At 44.9% G+C, this 21,292-nt stretch overlaps 1 protein-coding gene across 1 annotated transcript in view; it reads left to right on the top strand.

Moving 5' to 3' along the window:
• The window catches only part of cct6a (chaperonin containing TCP1, subunit 6A (zeta 1)), a 28,160-nt gene extending 8,354 nt beyond the window's left edge, over window positions 1–19,806 (top strand). Inside the window, exons 6-14 of the mRNA XM_085964165.1 lie at window positions 5,381–5,491; window positions 6,781–6,940; window positions 7,729–7,811; window positions 10,461–10,557; window positions 12,853–13,000; window positions 13,838–13,971; window positions 15,943–16,045; window positions 16,271–16,343; window positions 19,418–19,806. Coding sequence (XP_085820291.1) covers window positions 5,381–5,491; window positions 6,781–6,940; window positions 7,729–7,811; window positions 10,461–10,557; window positions 12,853–13,000; window positions 13,838–13,971; window positions 15,943–16,045; window positions 16,271–16,343; window positions 19,418–19,490 — 982 coding nt within the window. The 3' untranslated portion in view covers window positions 19,491–19,806. The remainder of the gene's footprint in view (window positions 1–5,380; window positions 5,492–6,780; window positions 6,941–7,728; window positions 7,812–10,460; window positions 10,558–12,852; window positions 13,001–13,837; window positions 13,972–15,942; window positions 16,046–16,270; window positions 16,344–19,417) is intronic.
• The last annotated feature ends 1,486 nt before the right edge of the window (window positions 19,807–21,292 follow it).

Consider the following 21,292-nt stretch of genomic DNA (forward strand, 5'->3'; position numbering starts at 1 on the left):
GAATGACCAGTTTGATGGTTGAGGGATAAATATTGGCCAGGACACCGGGGGGGTGGGGACAACTCCCCAGCTCCTCTAAGAAATAGTGCCATGGGATCTTTTACATCCACCTGAGAGAGCAGACAAGGCCTCGGTTTAACGTCTCATCCAAAAACGGAACCTCCCGACAGTGCTGCACTCCCTCAATACTGCACTGGAGTGTCGGCCTAGATTTTGTGCTCAAGTCTCGAGTGGGACTTGAACCCACAACCTCCTGACTCAGGCGAGGCTACTGCCAACTGAGCCACAGCTGACATACATGCTTCCCTCTGTGCCTCTCTTGGCATCCCCTGAGGGGCTCGTGGAGGCGCTGCAACCCCAACTGTCCCGTCCGACTCTCGCCGACCTTCCCTCCCAGTGCGCTTGCTGGGGGCTAATCTTTCCAATCACCATGGCCTGGTCCTGCTGACCCTGTGGACTCTGGCAGTGGAGCAGTTATCACCACCCCTCTCCACATCTCCCTCCAGCATGTTCGTTCGTTCACTTGTGAACAAGACCCGTGCCATCCATCAGCTTGTGGATGATTGCATCGACATCATGGCCTTGAAAGAAACCTGGCTGAGGGGTGGACACCTTCCCCCTAAATGAAGCATCCCCGCCAGGCTATACCTTCCACCACTTGCCCCGCCCAGACCATCGCAGTGGCGGTGTGGCTCATATCACCACATCACAACTTGGTCTGTCCCTGTACTCCTGGTGGCATAGTGGTTAGCACTGTTGCCTCACAGCGCCAGGGACCCGGGTTCAAATCTGGCCTCTGGCGACTGTGTGGAGTTTGCACATTCTCCCTGTGTCTGCGTGGGCTTCCTCCCACAGTCCAAAGATGTGCGGGTTAGGTTGATTTGGCTATGATAAATTGACCCTTAGTGTTAGGGGATTAAATATGTGGGGTTACGGGGATAGGGTGGGATATGTGTCGGTGCAGGCTCGATGGGCTGAAATGGCCTCTATCTACACTGGTGATTCCTCTGGCACTTTCTCCTACTCGTTCCACCTCTCGCCTCATTTGAAATCCTCGTTCTCTACCGCCCACCCAAGTACCATTAAAATTTTCTCGCCGAGATATCTTCACTGCTTTCCTCCCTCTGCACTGAGCGACTTCTCATTCTCAGTAATTTCAACCTCCATCGCAATTCATCATGCTCTCTCTCCTGAGTTCACTGCCCTTCTGTCCTCCCTTAATCTCTCCCTCCATGTAAACTCCCCAACCCATATTCATGGCCACCCTCTTGAACTTGCCATCTCGCGAGGCCTCGCTACTCCCATTGTGTCAATCGCAGATGAGGCCATCTCTGACCACTTCCTTGTATTTCTCTCCACCCACATCCCCCTTCCCCCTCCCAATCCTACTTCCTTCTGTTAGTGCTGGGGAAAAATTTCTCCCAACTCATTTACAACGGCACTTTCAAAACCCCAACTGTCCAGCCTTTAGCCCTCCATTCACCACGACATTTCTGCAGCTACCGTTCTGCTCAACCTCACCCTCGCTGCCACCTTTGATGCCCTAGTCCCTATTAAAACAATTACTCTCTCACCCTGGCCGTTCCCCTCTCTCCCTCTCTGCTCCCTTAAGTCCAAGCCATGCAGACTTGGAACAGACATGGCGGATGATTAGTTTAGCCATTCACTGCCAGATCTGGCTGGACTGCATAAAGCACTATCTGGTCCTGTTCTCATCTGCAAAAACTGCTCACTATTCCAGGATCATGCTGGAATGCAAAGAAAACTTCGACTTCTTTTCTCTACTGCAAACTGTTTTCTTAAACCCCTCCCCTGTCTCCTCCACCCTCGCCTCCAACAAGTGCGAGGAGCACATGGACTTCTTTGTCTCTAAGATTGAGAGCAGCTGCTTCTGCCACTTCCCATTCTTCCCCTAGCCCACCAGGCCAAACTTCCTCTATGGTTCCCGCCACAAACTCCATTCCCTAGCCACCGATTCCATCCCTCTCCCTAGCATCTCTCTGAGGCTGAACAAGACTGTTCGCAACCTTGATGTCAGATTTAACCCTGAAATGAGCTTCCAAGCACACATACGTGTCGTAACTAAGACCGCCCATTTCCACCTGCATTACATCGCCCAACTCAGCCCCTGCCTCAGCTCATCTGCTGAAACCCTCATCCATGTCTTTGTTACCTCTAGACTTGACTATTCTAATACACTCCTGGCTGGCCTCCCACATTCTACCCTACGTAAACTTGAGGTCGACCGAAACTCTGCAGCCCATGTCCTAACTCGCACCAAGTCCCGTTCACCCATCACCCCTGTGCTCGCTGACCTACATTGGCTCCCAGTTAACCAACCCCTCAATTTTTTAATTTCTCATCCTTGTTTTCAAATCCCTCCAAGGTCTCACCCCTTCCTATCTCTGTAATCTCCTCCAGCCCTACAACACTCCGATATCTGCACGCCTCCAATTCTGGCCTTTTGAGCATCCCCGATTTTAAATCGCTCCAACATTGCTGGCTGTGTGTTCAGCTGCCAAGGCCCTGAGTGCTGGAATTCCCTCCCTGAACCTCTCCGCCGCTATACCTCTCTTTCCTCTGACTCTCCTTAAAACCTACCTCTCTGACTCTGCTGTAATATCTCCCCGTGGTTCGATGCCAAATTTTGTCGGATAATGCTCCTGTGAAGTGCCGTGGGACGTTTTACTATGTTAAAGGCGCTTTATAAATGCAAGTTGTTGTACCTGTTTGGGGTGATGTCCTTTACCCTGGCAACACGGGAATGGTGGCCAGAGGGTGAGCAGGAGAAGCAGGCCACCACATGTGGAGCCGAGCCGGCAACAGTGAGGAGGAGGCCGCGGGGACGAGGAGGACGGAGCGGCTGAGGGACATCGTGCTCCCACTGCCACTGGATGCCAAAGAATTGACTTTCTGAACACGGCGCTGTAAAAATAGCTGACGTGTCCCGATGGGGAGTAAGCATTCCATTGTACTTGTACTGGTACATATGGCAAATAAAATTGAATTGTATAATTGTATTGTATTTGGGACTCGTGTCTGCAATTGCAGAAACGAAGGTCTATTCCCCCTGTCTATCGAATCCCCTTTCACAACTGCATTTCTACACTTGTTTGTGACGACTCCACCGAGGTATCGTCACCCTCTAGTAGTCAACGCTGAATGCCACACTTCTGGGGATTCCTGCACTTGCCTGTCTGTTCCTCCTGGTCTGCCTGGAGGTCAACCATCTCCTGGAATGTGCTATCCACAAAACTCTCAGCTTCCCGTATGCACTGTAGTGACGCCAGCTGTCCTTCAAGCTCAGGCACGTGAGCAGTTGGCAGTTCCTGCATATGTGGTTGAAGATGAGGGTGCTGTATGGTCAGTGGGATGAGAAGGGATCTCGTTGAAATTCATTGGGTTGTAAAGTTGACAGTTGGGTCAGCGGTGGGACATCTTCAAATATGAATGAGGTGGCGAGTACAAAACCAATATTTTGCAAGGTAAAATACGGGTCCACGGCTACATAGATTAAAGTAAAACTGAAATTTAAAAGGGAGATATGTTAAAATTAGTTCAACAATGCAGAAGAAAGGGATTATTGTGTAGTTTTGGGCACCCCGTTCTAGAAAGAACATTTAAACTCATGGAGTGTACAGTGTAGATTAACACACAGTTTAGTTTCCATATCAATCATGAGGAGAGATGGGATACTTGGGCCTGTTTCCACTTGAGCAGAGGGGACTGGAAGGAAATTTGAAGTCTTTAAAAGTATTAAGGGTTTTGATGGAGTGAATAGGGAAAGACTTTCGTCTGGTTGGGGAATCGGTGGCAAACGGTCATCAATTTAAAGTTAACGGGAGTGGTTGGGATAGATTTCTTCACGCAGGCTGTTTTTAAGGGAAGAGTAGACAAAGCATTTGAAGCGGATTAGTAGCTCGGGTTATGGGGAGAGGGGGCAGCTTTTTTTTTTGATTGGTTTTGAATTGCCGTAGCAAACCAGGAGCCAGGGCAGACATGGGCTATTATCTCTGCTATAAACTGGTTTGTATTCCTTTGGTAGTTTAGTGGTTTCATATTTAATTTGGTAACTAGCTCTATGCAATATATTTCAGATTTATTACTTGGGTTAAATTATTTTAATGTACTGCAGGGTATTTTTTTATGTGACTTAATTTTTAATTGAAATTTTTACTTTTAAGGCAGTTACTTGACTGAAATTACAGGTGTTTTAAACAAAATAACATTTGCACTATAAGTAGAAGATAAGTTTTAAAATACATGGTGCTGCAGGAACTGGCCAGAGCTGCTGCAGAATGTCCACTTCCTTTCCCGGTGGTGCTGCAGAATTCATGGGGCCTTGATTTTGTCGAAGTTTCGACTGTTCAATAAGACTCTGTGAAACAAAGTGATCGTCAAAGGCAGACTTTATTTAACTACTTGCTAGCAAGGGGAGCAATCACGTAGGCAAAGGCTATCGTGACTTCTCCGAATACATGGACAAAAACACCTCTTTTTATACACAAAGATCAAAACCTTTTATCACATGGTATAGTATTGAGAGACACGATTAATAACATTAAAAAGAGATGAGTAAGGAATGTTTAAGGTCAACAAGAAGATGACTAAAGGGTCAGCAGAGCCTCGGTGTCTTAAGATAAGGTTAGCCAATAGATAATCAAAAGTCATGATGCAGGAATACCTTTAGATAAAGTTAATTAATTTTATACAATGGAGACGGTTTGTCTCTCACTTTGGTTCTGGACATTCATATGAATGTTTACAGTACATGTCCTTCGGTTATCATGCTTTTTGTTCTGCTAAGCTTATCTTGTTTACTGGAACTGCTTAGCCTGCAAGCTACAAAGGAGTCACGTCCTCTTAAACCGTTTCCTAATATGGGCCTGCCCGTTTCCCCTTATGTTATACTGTGTGAAGCCATTTTGGCCTGTTGAAACAGTTCCAGACTCCATTTTAATTTAAGAGAGTATGTGTGCTTATTTTATACTAATATGTGTGGATATATATTTCTATGCTGATGCACTTCTACAATTTGTAGGGCAGCAAGAGAATGAAGCATGTATTTGATCACTTCTTTGGATTGAGTCTATGGACTATTGCTTGACTGTACCTCAGTTGTAGAGATACATCAGCACTTGGTCAGGTTAAGGTTTTCAGAAAACCCTGGAATGGTCTGGACATGCAACAGGTAATCGTGGAATAGTATTGGTGGTGGGTAGGTCTGTAGATTGAAGTATGTAGCAGTAAGTTATTTATGAGCAGATTAAAAAAATAAAATGGTTCCTTTGTTTCAATTCACAGCTAAATTCAAATAATGTTCCTTTCATGGTTATTCCCTTTTGAATAGTAATTATAACTGGAACTTTTCATTTTACAGCCTGGTGAGAGGACTCGTGTTGGATCATGGTGCTCGTCACCCAGATATGAAGAAAAGAGTAGAAGATGCTTACATTCTTACCTGCAACGCTTCACTGGAGTATGAAAAGACGTACGTGCTGTCGGGCTTTGCAATTCCTTTGAATTTAAAACCTTAAGTTTTGAGTGTGAGGTAGCTATTTACCTGACTGCAAACTGGGTTGAGAGCAGGAACTCTGGTTTGGGGGCATTGAATCTCCTTATCGTGGTGGAACTTTATAAAATAAATAAATAAATAAAAATGTATTATGGGGTGCAGGAGTGGAGAGACCTGGGGGTGTACGTACACTAATCTTTGAAGGTGGCAGCACAAGTTGAGAAGGCTATTTAAAAAAAGCATATGGGATCTTGGCTTTATCGATAGATGAATAAAGTACACAAGTAAGGAAGTTATGCTAAACCTTTATGAAACATTACCTAGGCCTCAGCTGGAGTATTGTTCAATTTTGGGCCCCACATTTTGAAAGTATGTCCAGCCTTTGGAGAGGGTGCAGAAGAGATTTACTAGAATGGTACTAGGGATGAGGGACTTAAGTTATCTGGAGAAGCTGGGGTTCTCCATAGAGCAGTGAAGGTTAAGGTGTTCATGCATGAATGGTTTTGATGGAGAAACTGTTTCCCGTGGCAGACGGGTCAGTAACCAGAGGACACAGATTTAAGGTGATTGGCAAAAGAACCAGAGGCGACATGAAGAAACATTTTTTACAAGGTGAGTTGTGATCTGGAGTGCACTGCCCCAACGATGGGGGAAGTGAGTTTAATAGTAACATTAAGAAGTGAATTGGGTAAATAATTGAAGGGTGAAAAATTTACAGGGCTATGAGGAAAGAGCAGGGAAGTGGAATTAATTGGATAGATCTTTCAGAGAGCCAGCCCAGGCATGATGGGCGGAGTGGCCTATAATTCTATGATTACAGCAAAGCATCTTTGGGCACTGTGCGATGGTGGTGCGATGCAAATTTGATTTTGTGCTTCGTTGTGTCACAGTGGCAGAATGTAGTGGATATTCTGGAGAGTGAGAAAGGTAAATTATTTACCTTGTGGTAAAAGGAAGCTTGCATTAAAAGATCAACAGTCCACTGTTCTAAAGTTGCTGTACTGGAAACATTTTTTGAATTTGGCACTTTGAAAAGTAGATCTTAATGAAACACATTCCTAGTGATTGTAACCTGGCTATAATTCTGTCCAATGGTAATTAAAATGATGCCTGATCTAGATCACTAAATTAAAAGTGATACTATACTGAATATTTATGGCTACCTATCCATGTTACTGGTTTGAATAAGGCTTAATACAGCTTTAACTCTCAGTATTTAACCTGTAAGTGTGCAGCAATAACAAGCCATTTTTATTTGTCCTCAGAGAAGTAAACTCAGGATTCTTCTACAAAAGTGCTGATGAAAGGGAAAAATTTGTTCAAGCTGAGAGAAAGTTCATTGAAGACAGAGTTAATAAAATTATAGCACTTAAGAGAAAAGTTTGTGGCGAGTCTAATAAAGGATTTGTTGTTATTAACCAAAAGGTGAGTGCTTTGGTTGCATGGTTTCATTTATGCTTTTTTTTCCCCCCCCCTTGTCAATCTTTGCCCTCCTCCCCTCTCATGAAGGTGTTGACTCCTTGCTGAAGACCAGTTCTGTCAGCACTGGTCACTTTCTCATCACCTTGTCCCAAGTAGTCATTACTTCATACGTGAGCCATGACTACAAGTATCAGCAAATTATTCAACTTGTCTTCCCCTAACACCCACAGAGACACATTTTTAGTTGTAGACCCCAGTTTATAAAATACCTCCATGCCCAGCGTGCGCACAAACAATTAAGACTGCCTCAACTCCTGCCCTGGCTGAGATTTTTCTTTAAATATACTAATTAGCTCTAATTACTGGACCAAATGTCTGAATCTCAAACCCACAACATTAACTTGTTTCTAATTTAAACATACAGTATTTGTAACCAAATTTCAGAAAATTATCTTTCACCCCTTCACAAAAGTCAACTCTCACCTATAAAATTGCTGCACAACCAGCAGTGTCTCGGTTTTCGGATGAGGGAGTAGTATTTGCCCCTGTGTATGTTGCTGCCATGCTTCCTACTTTCAGTTGAACATGGCCGGGCACTTGGTTTGCTGCAGCTGCTGTCCCTCCCGGCATATTTTTTTCCCCACCCATTTATAACTTCAAGTTTATGTTTCAATTAAAATCTTAACTGCGGATTTACTCTCCCCAGCTGGCTCATTTATTTTACATTTGTAACTTGATTTTCTAAAAGGCGTGTTAAATTAAAAGCTGCTTGTGGAATTTTGATTTGGCAGGGTGTTGATCCGTTATCATTGGATGCATTTGCAAAAGAGGGGATTGTGGCACTGAGACGAGCAAAGCGCAGAAACATGGAGAGGTTAGTTCTGTTCATGCGTGTGATGCTCTGCAAGCATCTATTAAAAGCAGTTGTCTGGAGTGGCTGTCCTCCTGTGGTGGCGAGTAAGCAGGGTACCTTAAAGCGTCAAGTTTGGAACTAATTCAGGCCTCTGGCAGACTCGGTAATACAATGCTGGAGCCAAGCAAGTTCACACTGCTCCATGCACTGATTGACCAGCCGTTCTGGCTCACTATTGGAAACTGGAGGAGTAGACCAGTCACACAGGCTGAGATTCTCCCTAATTGGCTCCAAATAACCCCACAAGCCAATGCCCTGAAGAGTAGGATGGTTGTGGCTGGACAAATCTTAGGAAGCTCATCGATGGTGCTGGTGGCTAGCGTGGTTTTTGTCTATTAGCATGAAGTCGAGGTAATTCACTTTAGTTTTCCTGTAAATGTTCGGTGGTGTTCCTGCAGCAAAATTTACAAATGTGCCTCTTTGAACTTTGATCAGGGCTCCCTAAGCCTTGGCTTTCCCAGAATACGCCTAAGCGCTCTCAACTTGGAAGTGGGAAACTTTGCAACAACAGAAAAGCGTAACCAAGTACAATTTAAAAAAATTATTGAAGTCATCTTGTTCTACATCAACAACTTGCATTTATATAGCGCCTTTAACGTAGTAAAATGTCCCGAGGCGCTTAACAAGCGATATCAATAAAAATAGACACCAAGCCACAGAAGGAGATATCGGGGAAAAATGACCAAAGCTTGGCCAGAGGTAGGTTTTAAGGAACATCTTGAAGGAGGAGAGAAGCAGACAGATTTAAATAAGACTTGCATTTATAAAGGGCCTTTTAGGACCTCTGGACGTCCCAAAGCACTTTACAACCAATGTGGTACTTTTGCAGTGTAGTCACTGTTGTAATGTAGGAAACGCAGCAGCCCATTTGTGCACAGCAAGCTCCCACAAACAGCAATGTGATGATGACCAGAAGTTTTTTTTAGTGATGTTGGTTGACGGATAAATATTGGCCAAGACGCCGGGGATAACTCCCGGTTTCTCTTCGAAATTGTGCCATGGGTTCTTTCACGTCCACATGAGAGCAGACAGGGCCTTGGAAGAGCTGAAAAATGTCACCTCCAACAGTGCAGCACTCCCTCTGTACTGTCCTGGAGTATCAACCTAAATGTTTGTGCTCAACCTCTGGTGTCGGAGTTGAACCCACAACCTTCTTACTCGGGTGAGAGTGCTACCACCTGAGCCATGGCTGACACTTTACGGAGGGAATTCCAGAACTAAGGGCCAAGGCAGCTGAAAGCATGGCTGCCTAAGGTGGCACGATTAAAATCAGGGATGCGCAAGATGCCAGAATTGGAGGAACACAGAGCTCGAAGGCTTGTCGGGCTGGAGGAGCTTCAAGATGGGGGGGGGGGTGAGGCCATGGAGGAATTTGAAAACAAGGATAAGGATTTTAAAATTGAGGTGATGTCTGACTGGGAGCCAAGATAGGTTAGTGAGCACGAGGGAGAGGGGACCAAAGACAATGGCTTCGGTCTTCCCAATATTTGGAGGAAATTTCTGCTCCTCCAGTACAGGATGTCTGACGAGCAGAGACGGTGGTGGTGAGCTGGAGCTGAGTGTTGTCCGTGTACATGTGGAACCTGATGTTGTTTTCAGATGATGCCATTCATTCCTTGGGTACTCCTACATGGTATTTAGACAAGGATGCAAACTACAAGCCTCTTCCCAGCAATGTGTAGGAAAACAGTTGTCTCGTTAGGGCTGGGAAGGTCAATTTTGATTTAAAGCAGAAATGCTCCCAGCAATTATTAGTGTTTGGAGATGAGGCAAAGAATATGTTGAGGCGTACAATCAGTATAATACAAGTTTAGAAAAATGAGTTACTTACCTTGGGAATAACCAACAGAGCATTTGTAAATGCTTACACTCCCAACTGTGCCCATACCTCGGGAATAAATAAGTATGGTCATGGATTTATCTAAATGTCAAACACCCAGCTGAACCAAAAAAGTCATATGGCAGCTGGAATGGCAATTGTGCCATGAGTTTGGGCACCAGAAGACATCCAGGTGATCATTTGTGAGCATTGTCCTGGTTCTTTCATGTGCTTGATTGTTTGTTTATCTTTTGCCAGTGGAATTTTATGAATTATTAATGTGCTGATATTTGTCTCAAGTCAGCAGCAAAAGGGTGTTTTAGAATTTTATGTTTCTAAACATCGGAAATTTCTACCATGAACCTTCCTCTCATATAAGGGTTTCTGTGATAAGCCACAAAATATGTTGGAATATAAGGCATAATAATAATAGGCCGATTGAACTTGTGGAAGAACTGCTGTAACTTGCAACTTTAGTTTTCAGTCGTCCGCACTCTAGAATTCCCTCCCATAACTCCTCTCAACCTCCCCCTCTTTTGACCATCCTTTAGAACCCACCTCTGACCAAGCATTTGGTCACTCCTCCTCGTATCTCCTTTTGTCCTATTGTGCCTCGTGAAGTGACTTGGGGCGTTTGTCTACGTTAAAAGGTGTTATATAAATACAAGTTGTAATTTGAATTTAGGGGTCTGAACCATGTGGGGCAGTGATATTTGACAGTATACCTAAAATTAATCGGAAGTAGTTGGGTTCTGAATGTCATTGAGCTAATGCCCATGTCAATATTTCAGGTTAACACTTGCTTGTGGAGGCATTGCCATGAATTCTGTGGAGGACCTCACCCCAGAGTGTTTGGGACATGCTGGACTTGTGTATGAGCACACATTGGTAAGTGCTGCTATTCACTTTCCTGAGCTTTTCATCGCAGTATCTGACCACAAACACTGTTGCTCAGCAACAGCTTGTAAACACTCGGCCCGTGGCTTGGAAGCGTCTCTGAAGCTGTTGCTAAGATACAGAGACGCTTTCTAGAGCCTGCCGTGTCTGACCACAAACACTGTTGCTCAGCAACAGCTTGTAAACACTCGGCCCAGTAGCTTGGAAGTGTCTCTGAAGCTGTTGCTAAGCGACAAAGACGCTTTCCAGAGCCTGCCTGTGAAAAGAATGCTAGGAGAGAAAAAAACACCTAACCAAAACGGCTGCTGATTTCTGCCATTAGATCAAAGTTGCCGGACATTCAACTTCCGGATAGCAAAGCTTCCTGTATTGGTTTATGCTGTGACACTACATGTTCCCATATTCTGGAGTATTAAGTTTGGCTGTTAATTGCATTCATATTATAAAATATAGGTGTCGACTGGAGGCCGTATGAATTCCTCTGAGAAATTGCAGGCAATTGCAAGCAAGCCTTCGGTACTATCATAATGGTTACAGCACGGAAGAAGGCCATTTGGCCCGTCGAGCCCGTGTCGGCTTTCTGCGAGAGCACATCAGCTCGTCCCACTCCCTTTCCCCATAGCCTTGCAAATTTTTTTTCCTTCAGGTACTTATCCAACTCCCCTATGAAAGCTGTGATTGAGTCTGCCTCCACCACCTTTTCAGTAATTTAATTCCAGATCCTAATCACTCGCTGAGAGAGTTTTTCCTTATGTCACCTTTGGTTCTTCTACCAATCGCCTTAAATCTGTGTCCTCTGTTTCTCGACCCTTCTGCCAATGGGAACGGTTTCTCTCTCTCTACTCTGTCTAGACCCCTCATGATTTTGAACCTCTATCAAATCTCTCAGCCTTCTCTGCTCTAAGGAGAACAACCCCAGCTTCTCTCTATCCACGTAACTGAAGTCCCTCATTCCTGGAATCATTCTTTTAAATCTTTTCTGCACCTTCGCTAAGGCCATCACATCCTTCCTGAAGTGCGGCGCCCAGAATTGGACACACTACTCCAGTTGAGGCCGAACCAGTGTTTTATAAAGGTTCATCATAATTTCCACGCTTTTGTACTCTATACTGTATTTCTATTTGTGAAGCTCCGAATCCCGTTTGTGAAGCTCCGAATCCCGTAAGCTTTTTTAACTGCTTTCTCAACCTGCCCTGTCACCTTCAACGATTTGTGCACATATACCCCAGGTGTCTCTGTTCATTCACCCCCTTTACGGTTGTACCCTTTAGTTTATATTTCCTCTCATTCTTCTTACCAAAATGTATCACTTCGTACTTTTCTGCACTAAATTTCATCTGCCACGTGTCCGCCCATTCCACCAGCCTGTCTGTCCTCTTGAAGTCTATCACTATACTTCCAAGTTTTGTCATCTGCAAATTTTGAAATTGTACTATGTACACCCACGTCCAAGACATTAATATATATCAGAAAAAGCAGTGGTCCTAGAACCGACCCCTGGGGAATACCACTGTATACCCTCCTCCAGCCCGATTTAAACAACTGTCACTTAGCCATGCTGCCACTGTCCCTTTTATTCCATGGGCTTCAACTTTGCTGGCGAGCCTATTATGTGTCACTTTATCAGCCTTGGCTCAGTCGGAACACTCTCACCTCTGGGTCAGGTTGTGGGTTTCAACCTGCTCCAGGGGCTTGAGGACTTCAAGTGCAGTACAGAGGGAGTGCTGCATTGTCAGACATGCCATCTTTCAGATGAGATGTTAAACTGAGGCCTGGTTTGCTTCCTAAGGTGGATATAAAAGAATCTACAGGAAACTCTCGATTTACCGGCACCCAAACAACCGGAAATCTCAGTTAACCGGCAAAATTCAGGAGTAGGTTCAGTTAAGTTTTTCTTCATATTGGTGGCTGTTTCTTGATTCTTGGCTGTGTAATCGGGCGTTCCTGCACTTGTTGCTAAGCAACGGGGACGCTTGGTCTGTGGCCGGGCTTCTTGCACCTGTTGCTAAACAACAGGGAAGCCTGGATTTGTTGCTGTGTACGGAGCTCTCGTACCTTTTAACTATACCTCTCTGTAATCCGGACTTTTTGATAAACCGGCACCACGCTGGTCCCGTCGGTGCCGGATAAAGAAGAGTTTCCTGTATATTCAAAGAGATGGGGAGCTCTGTCGTGTGTTCTGTTGGGGTTATCTTCAAGAGAAACTTTCTTGAAATCCATCTTTTTGATAAGATTCAGATCTCTTGTTGCAAAGAATATGATAAATCTATTTTTTTTTGAATACAGGGTGAAGAGAAGTTCACCTTTGTTGAGCAATGTGATAATCCTCGGTCGGTGACACTGCTTCTCAAGGGACCAAACAAGCACACTTTAACACAAATCAAAGATGCTGTACGTGATGGTCTGCGTGCTGTAAAGAATGCAATTGAGGATGGCAAGTGACTTTAATTTAAATGATTTGATGGCAACTCGGTGATTTAGATACCAAACTGGGTACAATTCCTGCTGCTGAGTTCAGATCCTATTCTTGATGTGGAGAAGTGTCACCTGAGCTTCTCTCTAGGGAGGGTAAACCTGAAGGAGTGTCTCGCCTTCAGTAAGAACGTGGCCCAGAGACCCTGGAGGAGCACTCTGCCCACAGATACTACATTAAGTCATGTGATGTAATAAAATGGAACTTTTGTATGGGTTGACATAATTGCAATACTTGCCACACACTTCCATAGCATCCCTGTTTAATTGTTGGCATTGCTGGTTTTATTATCATAGCAAGCTCTTAAGACTGTACGCTGTGATAAAGTATAAAAGTAAATTATTGACTGCCCGAGTATAATGTACTATATGTAATAAATCTAGGCATATTATGTGACTGATCAAAATGTGTTCCATGATTTATTTCGCTCCCTGCTTTCTGGAGGTTGTGACTTGTGTTGAGATATGGCGCCATGGGCACTGGCAGCCCTCCATTACTGTACCCAACTGGCTATTCTTCATGCATAAGCTTAGAAAATATTATGTTGGAACTAGAAACCTTCACTGCTTTTTGTTTTAATGCTCTCTTTGCCCATTGACGAGCTTATTGTAGCACCTTCATTGTTGCCCCAGTTGAGATCTACTAACTTTGATGTCTGTGGTTTCTGTAACCTACAGTACAGCAGAGTTATCACTGAGGCATTTGGAGATCAATTCTTGTGTGCAGCAGCTTGTCCTCCATTAAAGCTTTCGATCAGATGAAATGGTAGTAAAATCAGTGATTGTTGCCTTTTCATAGGTTGTGTAGTGGCAGGTGCAGGTGCATTTGAAGTTGCTGTAGCAGATGGTTTGATCAAACACAAGGCCAGCGTAAAAGGCAGAGCACAGTTGGGAGTGCAAGCGTTTGCAGACGCTCTGTTGATTATTCCCAAAGTAAGTAACTCCTTTACACGTATTACACTGATTCTATGCTTCAACATGTTCTTTGCCTCGTCTCAATACTAGTATTGCTGGGAGCATTTGTGATTGGAAGAGGATTTTTATATGACTGCATGCTTTCTGCTTTAAATTAGAATTGACCTTCCCAACCCCAGCCTGCTAACGAGACAACTGTTCTACACATTGCTGTGGAAAAGTTTGTAGTTTGCTTTCCTGTCTGAGTACCCGTGGAATGAGTTGTAGGAACAAGACTTTGTAGTTGTACTTTAGTTATGCTTTTTTTCTTTCTGCAGTAGAAACATAGAAGATAGGAGCAGGAGTAGGCCATTCGGCCCCTTGAGCCTGCTCCGCCATTCAATGTGATCATGGCTGATCATCCAAATTCAATACCCTGTCCCTGCTTTCTCCCCATAGCCCTTGATCCCTTTAGCCTTAAGAAATATATCTAACTCCTTCTTGAATATATTTAATGAATTGGCCTCCACTGCCTTCTGTGGTAGAGAATTCCACAGGTTCACCACTCTCTGGGTGAAGAAATTCCTCCTCATCTCTGTCCTAAATGGCTTACCCCTTATCCTTAGACTGTGACCGCTGGTTCTGGACTCCCCCGCCATCGGGAACATCCAAGTTTCAATGAGATCCCCTCTCATTCTTCTAAACTCCAGCGAGTATAAGCCCAGTCGACCCAATCTCTCCTCATACGTCATTCCTGCCATCCCAGGTATCAGTCTGGTGAATCTTCGCTGCACTCCCTCCATGGCAAGAAGATCCTTCCTCCGGTAAGGCGACCAAAACTGCACGCAATACTCAAGATGTGGTCTCACCAAGGCCCTGTACAACTGCAGCAAGACATTCTTGCTCCTGTCCTCGAATCCTCTCGCTACGAAGGCCAACATACCATTTGCCTTCTTAACCGCCTGCTGCACCTGCATGCTTACCTTCAGCGACTGGTGCACAAGGACACCCAGGTCTCGTTGCACTTCCCCTTCTCCCAATCTATTGCCATTCAGATAATCTGTCTTCCTGTTTTTGACACCAAAGTGGATAACCTCGCATTTATCCATGTTAATATTGCATCTGCCATGCTTCTGCCCAATCACCCAACCTGTCCAAATCATACTGGAGTTTCTCGGTATCCTCCTCACAGCACACACGCCCACCCAGCTTTGTGTCGTCTGCAGACTTGGAGATACTACATCTAGTTCCCTCGTCTCGGATCATTAATATATATTGTGAATAGCTGGGGTCCTAGGACCGATCCCTGCGGTACCCCACTGGTCACTGCCTGCCACTTTGCTTTCTGTCTGCCAACCAGTTCTCTATCCAAGTCAATACCTTGCCCCCAATGCCATGTGCCTTAACTTTACACGCTAATCTCTTATGCGGGACCTTATCGAAAGCCTTCTGAAAGTCCAAATACACCACATCCACTGGTTCTCCCTTATCTATTTTACCAGTTACATCCTCAAAATTTGAGTAGATTAGTCAAGCACGATTTACCTTTTGTGAATCCATGTTGACTTTGTCCGATCCTGTCATTGTTTTCCAAGTGCTCTGCTATGACATCTTTTATAATGGACTCTAGCATTTTCCCCACTTCCAATGTCAGGCTTACCGTTCTGTAATTCCTGGTTTTCTCTCTACCACCTTTTTTGAATAGTGGGGTAACATTAGCTACCCTCCAATCCATGGCTACTGTTCCAGAGTCTCTATCGAATTTTGGAAGATGACCAGCAATGCATCTACTATTTCTAGGGCCACTTCCTTAAGTACCCTAGGATGTAGATTATCAGGCCCTGGGGATTTATCGGCCTTCAATCCCGTCAAATGTTACCCACTTTCAAACAACTGATTTTTAGCTGTGTAGCAGTGGGTGCTCTGCTAACCTCTCAGTTTGAGCGCGATCTAGCCATTCTTGCACTACTCGGGTTTGCAGAGTAATTAACTAACAACTTTTTGTTTCAGGTACTTGCACGAAACTCTGGATATGATCCTCAAGAGACTCTTGTAAAAATTCAGACAGAATATTCTGAATCAGGTCAACTTGCTGGTGTAGACTTGAACACTGGTAAGTACATGAAGTACTAGTTTAATACACTTTTTAAAAATGAAATACAAAGTGTAAAATGAGTTACTTGATTTTAGAGTGTCACAACACTAAGACCTGTTTCTTGAAACTGGCTTTGTTAATAAATTCTCGTTCTGTTAGAAAAGGAGTGGCAGTTTTTACTCTATATTGATGAATTGCTTTTCTATGTACTAGTATCTTGAATTCAACATTTTATATTTCCAGGTGAACCGATGTTAGCAGGAGAAGCTGGGGTTTGGGACAACTATAATGTCAAGAAACAGCTGCTTCATTCATGGTAAGTGAAGAGAGTTATATCATAGTCCTGATTTTACGAAGCTTTGTGAGTGGTGTGCGTGGGATGTAAAACTTCGGCAAGCATGATTGTGGGGTGTACACGGCCATATTTAAATTACATATTTGGGCAAATTAGGCCCTGCACTGAATTTCATGACCTACCATGCTACCAACGGTGTACACATAATCAGACCTAGGTAACTCATAAGCTTCTCCAAGGTGGATTATTGTTTGAACTGATGGGTATTCTGTCTCCACCATTCTTCTTGGTTGCTGCTTCCATTTAGCACCACAGGGAAGACGGGAATTTGTTTAGGGATTCCCACTGTTGCATGATTTAGAGGAGGAAGGCAACTTCATTAGGGGACAATGGGGCATTTTGTGTCTGCCCATCAGTACTCTGGGATTTAGGTTTATCAAGTCCCTGGGTATGTTGATGGGGACATGCCTTTAGCTCTGCACACAGGAGAGACTGTCGAGAATTCTACCAGTGGCTTCAGGCATTTCAAACGGGCGTGGCTCTTGTCTTCAAATCCCTCCAAGCCACCAGAGGAGAGATCTGCTGCATCAGTGCATGCATGTTTCAAGCAATGTTTGCAAAAGGCAATACCTTCATCGCTTGGAAACAAGGCATTAGCTGGATAGGGTGCATCCTTCACAGACATCCCTTGAATGCAGGCATAATAGATGGCACCCATATGGGTGTCCGGGCTCCTTGCATCAATCCTGTGGAGTACATGAACAGGTGGGGATTACCCTCGATTGATGTTCAGGTGCTATCTGGCAATAGACATTCTGCACATGTGGCATTGTGCAGCGGCCCATAGTGTCGGCGCCTTTTTGAAGGAATAAAAAATAATGGGAGAGACCAGGGATAACTGGCTTGACCTGGAAGTCTTGAGTACCTGCCTGTTTGTCTTCATATTCGCCTTCAAGAAAAGCCCAGCTTTGGCATGATTGTGTGTGCAAAGATTATATACAATGCTTTAAATGGTACCCGCCAGAAGATTTGGGTTGGGAGTTCCCAAGTTAGGTTTGTGCCACTCATGATGGGCCTTGTAAGAAACATTTTCAGAAGTGAGAAGCACACATGCCTTAGCCTTCCTTCCCGATACAGCAAGCTTGCTTTGCAGCCAGGTACGAGGGAGCTTGCTGACTGCATTGCCTTGGTTGGTGACCCCTCTCCATTGGGAGCTTGCTGACTGCATTGCCTTGGTTGGTGACCCCTCTCCATTGGGAGCTTACTGACTGCATTGCCTTGGTTGGTGACCCCTCTCCATTGGGAGCTTGCTGACTGCATTGCCTTGGTTGGTGACCCCTCTCCATTGGGAGCTTGCTGACTGCATTGCCTTGGTTGGTGACCCCTCTCCATTGGGAGCTTGCTGACTGCATTGCCTTGGTTGGTGACCCCTCTCCATTGGGAGCTTGCTGACTGCATTGCCTTGGTTGGTGACCTCTCTCCATTGGGAGCTTGCTGACTGCATTGCCTTGGTTGGTGACCCCTCTCTATTGGGAGCTTGCTGACTGCATTGCCTTGGTTGGTGACCTCTCTCCATTGGGAGCTTGCTGACTGCATTGCCTTGGTTGGTGACCCCTCTCCATTGGGAGCTTGCTGACTGCATTGCCTTGGTTGGTGACCCCTCTCCATTGGGAGCTTGCTGACTGCATTGCCTTGGTTGGTGACCTCTCTCCATTGGGAGCTTGCTGACTGCATTGCCTTGGTTGGTGACCCCTCTCCATTGGGAGCTTGCTGACTGCATTGCCTTGGTTGGTGACCCCTCTCCATTGGGAGCTTGCTGACTGCATTGCCTTGGTTGGTGACCTCTCTCCATTGGGAGCTTGCTGACTGCATTGCCTTGGTTGGTGACCCCTCTCCATTGGGAGCTTGCTGACTGCATTGCCTTGGTTGGTGACCCCTCTCCATTGGGAGCTTGCTGACTGCATTGCCTTGGTTGGTGACCCCTCTCTATTGGGAGCTTGCTGACTGCATTGCCTTGGTTGGTGACCTCTCTCCATTGGGAGCTTGCTGACTGCATTGCCTTGGTTGGTGACCCCTCCATTCAGCTGCCACCTGTGCTTTTACTTGGAGGGTGGCTTTCGGCCCCAAATGAGGATAATCCTCGAGTGTGAAGTGCTACTGCAGGAGCTGCACTAAAGGGGAGCGGCATTTCCCACATGTCTCCACGGTGAATAATTACCCACTTTTTGACAGCCACCACAACTTTCTATTCAATTGCAAGGTGCAGCCCTTTGAGCTGCTGCCAAGCTGGCTATTATGCCACCCAGCAAAGTATGTTGCGGGCATAACCCTCTGCCCACGTTTCATGTGCCAATAGTTTATTCAGATTGGGGGACAGGCTCGTGTTGCAGCATTGGCACAGGCACAGCCCACCCTACGAAGTAAGCCTGCAGCAAGGGCAGTTCGGCCTCCTTTTTCCCATCGTCACAATCGGGGATTTTTGGAAACATCTTTCTTTGCAGCTGAAACACTTGAAGCATTATAAATCTGTAGGTGGCAGATCTTTGATTTGTACTTTAGGGATTAGTTCTGTCATTAGATGGCACAAAGCAGTAATTGTTTTATCAGGTGATGCAGTCACTGACTTTTTGAGCATGCAGCTTTAGTGCAATATCTAAACATTCATTTGGGTGTGGAAATTTGCAGATATAACCGAGCTCTGCTCCAGAGTGGACTTTGTATCAATCCAAAGTACGGAGCAGGCTCGAGGGTTCGTATGGCCTACTCCTGCACCTATTTCTCATGTTCTTATGTAAAGCTTTCTCTCCCTCCCCACCCCCCCCCCCCCCCCCCCCCCCAGCTCCACACTTCGTATTGGGCTTTCAAATGCAGACTTGTAACCAAGTCCTATAGCCTATGGACTATCTCAGCCAGAGGCGTACCTAAGTTATTAAAAGGTGCATACTTGAAATATTTATTTTTAGAAAGTAGCTTTAGTGTAGCTACTTAACATAATTTTTTAATATTGATTAGAAATCTATTCCACCTGGTCGTATTACATTGTTACTTGTAAAATTGAACTTAACTGCGTAACAGGAAAATCTTCTATTTTTCAGCACTGTAATTGCCAGCAATATTCTCCTTGTTGATGAAATCATGCGAGCGGGAATGTCTTCGCTGAAAGGTTAAATGAAGATGGGATTCCTTTATGGATCAACAAGTTTGGTTCCTCAGAGTTCAGCGTTTCACTAGAATGCAGCCGACTGAAGTTGGAATAAAAGTGTCACAAATGTTGAGGTTTTCCATTCTGTGGCTGTAAGAATATGCAGAGGCAATGTGCATTTTCACTGTCGTTTAAGCCATTAGCAGTAACATGCAGTACAAGCATTCATGTTTCATGGTTATTTATGATGAATAATTTTTGTATTCTGCGTTCAACTAAACAGTTTGGTTTCCCAATCTTTGTATTCAAAGCTCAATAAACTTGGTTGTCTTGCAAATGAAATTTATGCATCTTGTGGTATTTAATATAGAACTCTACTTAAAAGTTACTTTTCTCTGCAGGTTTCCTTTCCCATCTCCTGATATTTATGTACATTTCTATGATGGTCCTCTCCTAGTGAACATGAACAGTCTTCATGTGTGAGCCCTGACGATGATTGCTGCAGGATATCAACCTGTGGATAACATCCTTATCCAGTGTTCACTTGATGTCCCAAGCAATTTCAGGAGTTCCTATCTAGCCAGCTTCTCCCTTCTGATAGCCCAGTGCTGGTGTGGTGCTGACATCAGCCAATTAGCATTTGGGTTGTCTGAAAAGTTGTGACTGGTCCCACCTTTACCTCTGCGGCCTTTGACATGGTCACCTGTCCTTTACAGCTTGGGTGGAACTGCTGTCTGGTTCCACTCTCGCCTGTGCAATTGCAGGTAGAACGTTTCTACCAATGGCTGCTCTTCCCACTCATCTTCATCACCACAGCAGTCCTCCCAAGGATCTATTTTGTCTTCCTCATCTAAATACTACAAGAAGTCACAACACCAGGTTACAGTCCAACAGCTTTATTTGAAATCACAAGCTTTCGGAGCGCTGCTCCTTCGTCAGGTGAAGTGGAGAAATGCATAAAGACACAGCTTATATAGTCAGAGAACACCTGCCAGATGATTACAGGTAATCTTTCTAACTGCCATTTATCACACCTCGGCAGAGAGATAATCACAGCAATCAAGGTGTGAATGGTGTCCAAACAGGTCAGTCAGGAAAACATTACATCAAAGAACAATGAGGTGGGGTCACAAGGGGTCAAATGTTGCAGATGCTGGGGTCTATGAAAAACAAAAAAACAGATAAAAAACTTTTTTTTGCTGCAAGTCACAGCCGGTCCAGCCGCATCTGTGTAGAGAGAACAGCCAACGACGACTCGAGTCTGGATGACCCTACGTCAGGTGTGGTTACATGTAGCGCCACATGAACCCAAGATCCCGGTTTAAATACTGCCCCTTGGTGACATCACCGACTTAGGGTGATTACACACTGATTACAGCCAGCTGTAACTCTCAACCCCACTGCTTCCTGGCGGTTAATACTGGCTCCTGCTGGCATAGTAAGACTGGATGACGTGCTCTGGGCTGTATAGGACATCGAAAACATGCCGACAGCTGCTGAAAGATGTCGGAGGTATTTTAATTCTCTGACGGAGCAAAAAATGGGGATTAAAGAACAGCTAAAAAGGGCCTTTTGTACAAGGAATGATGCCATGCTGCTACTTTTTCCAGTGGATTCACAGAATCACAGAAACCCCACAGTGCAGATAGAGGCCATTTCAGCACATCGAGCCTGCACCGACACATATCCCACCCGATCCCCCGCAACCCCTACACCAACACACATCCCACCCTATCCCCGTAACACCACGTATTTAACCCCCCTAACACTAAGGGTCAATTTATCATAGCCAATCAACCTAACCCGCACATCTTTGGACTGTGGGAGG

The sequence above is a fragment of the Somniosus microcephalus genome, chromosome 22 (assembly GCF_052327205.1).
Source record: "Somniosus microcephalus isolate GS21.2 chromosome 22, FLI_Smic_1.0, whole genome shotgun sequence".
In the NCBI taxonomy this organism is placed as follows: Eukaryota; Metazoa; Chordata; class Chondrichthyes; order Squaliformes; family Somniosidae; genus Somniosus; species Somniosus microcephalus.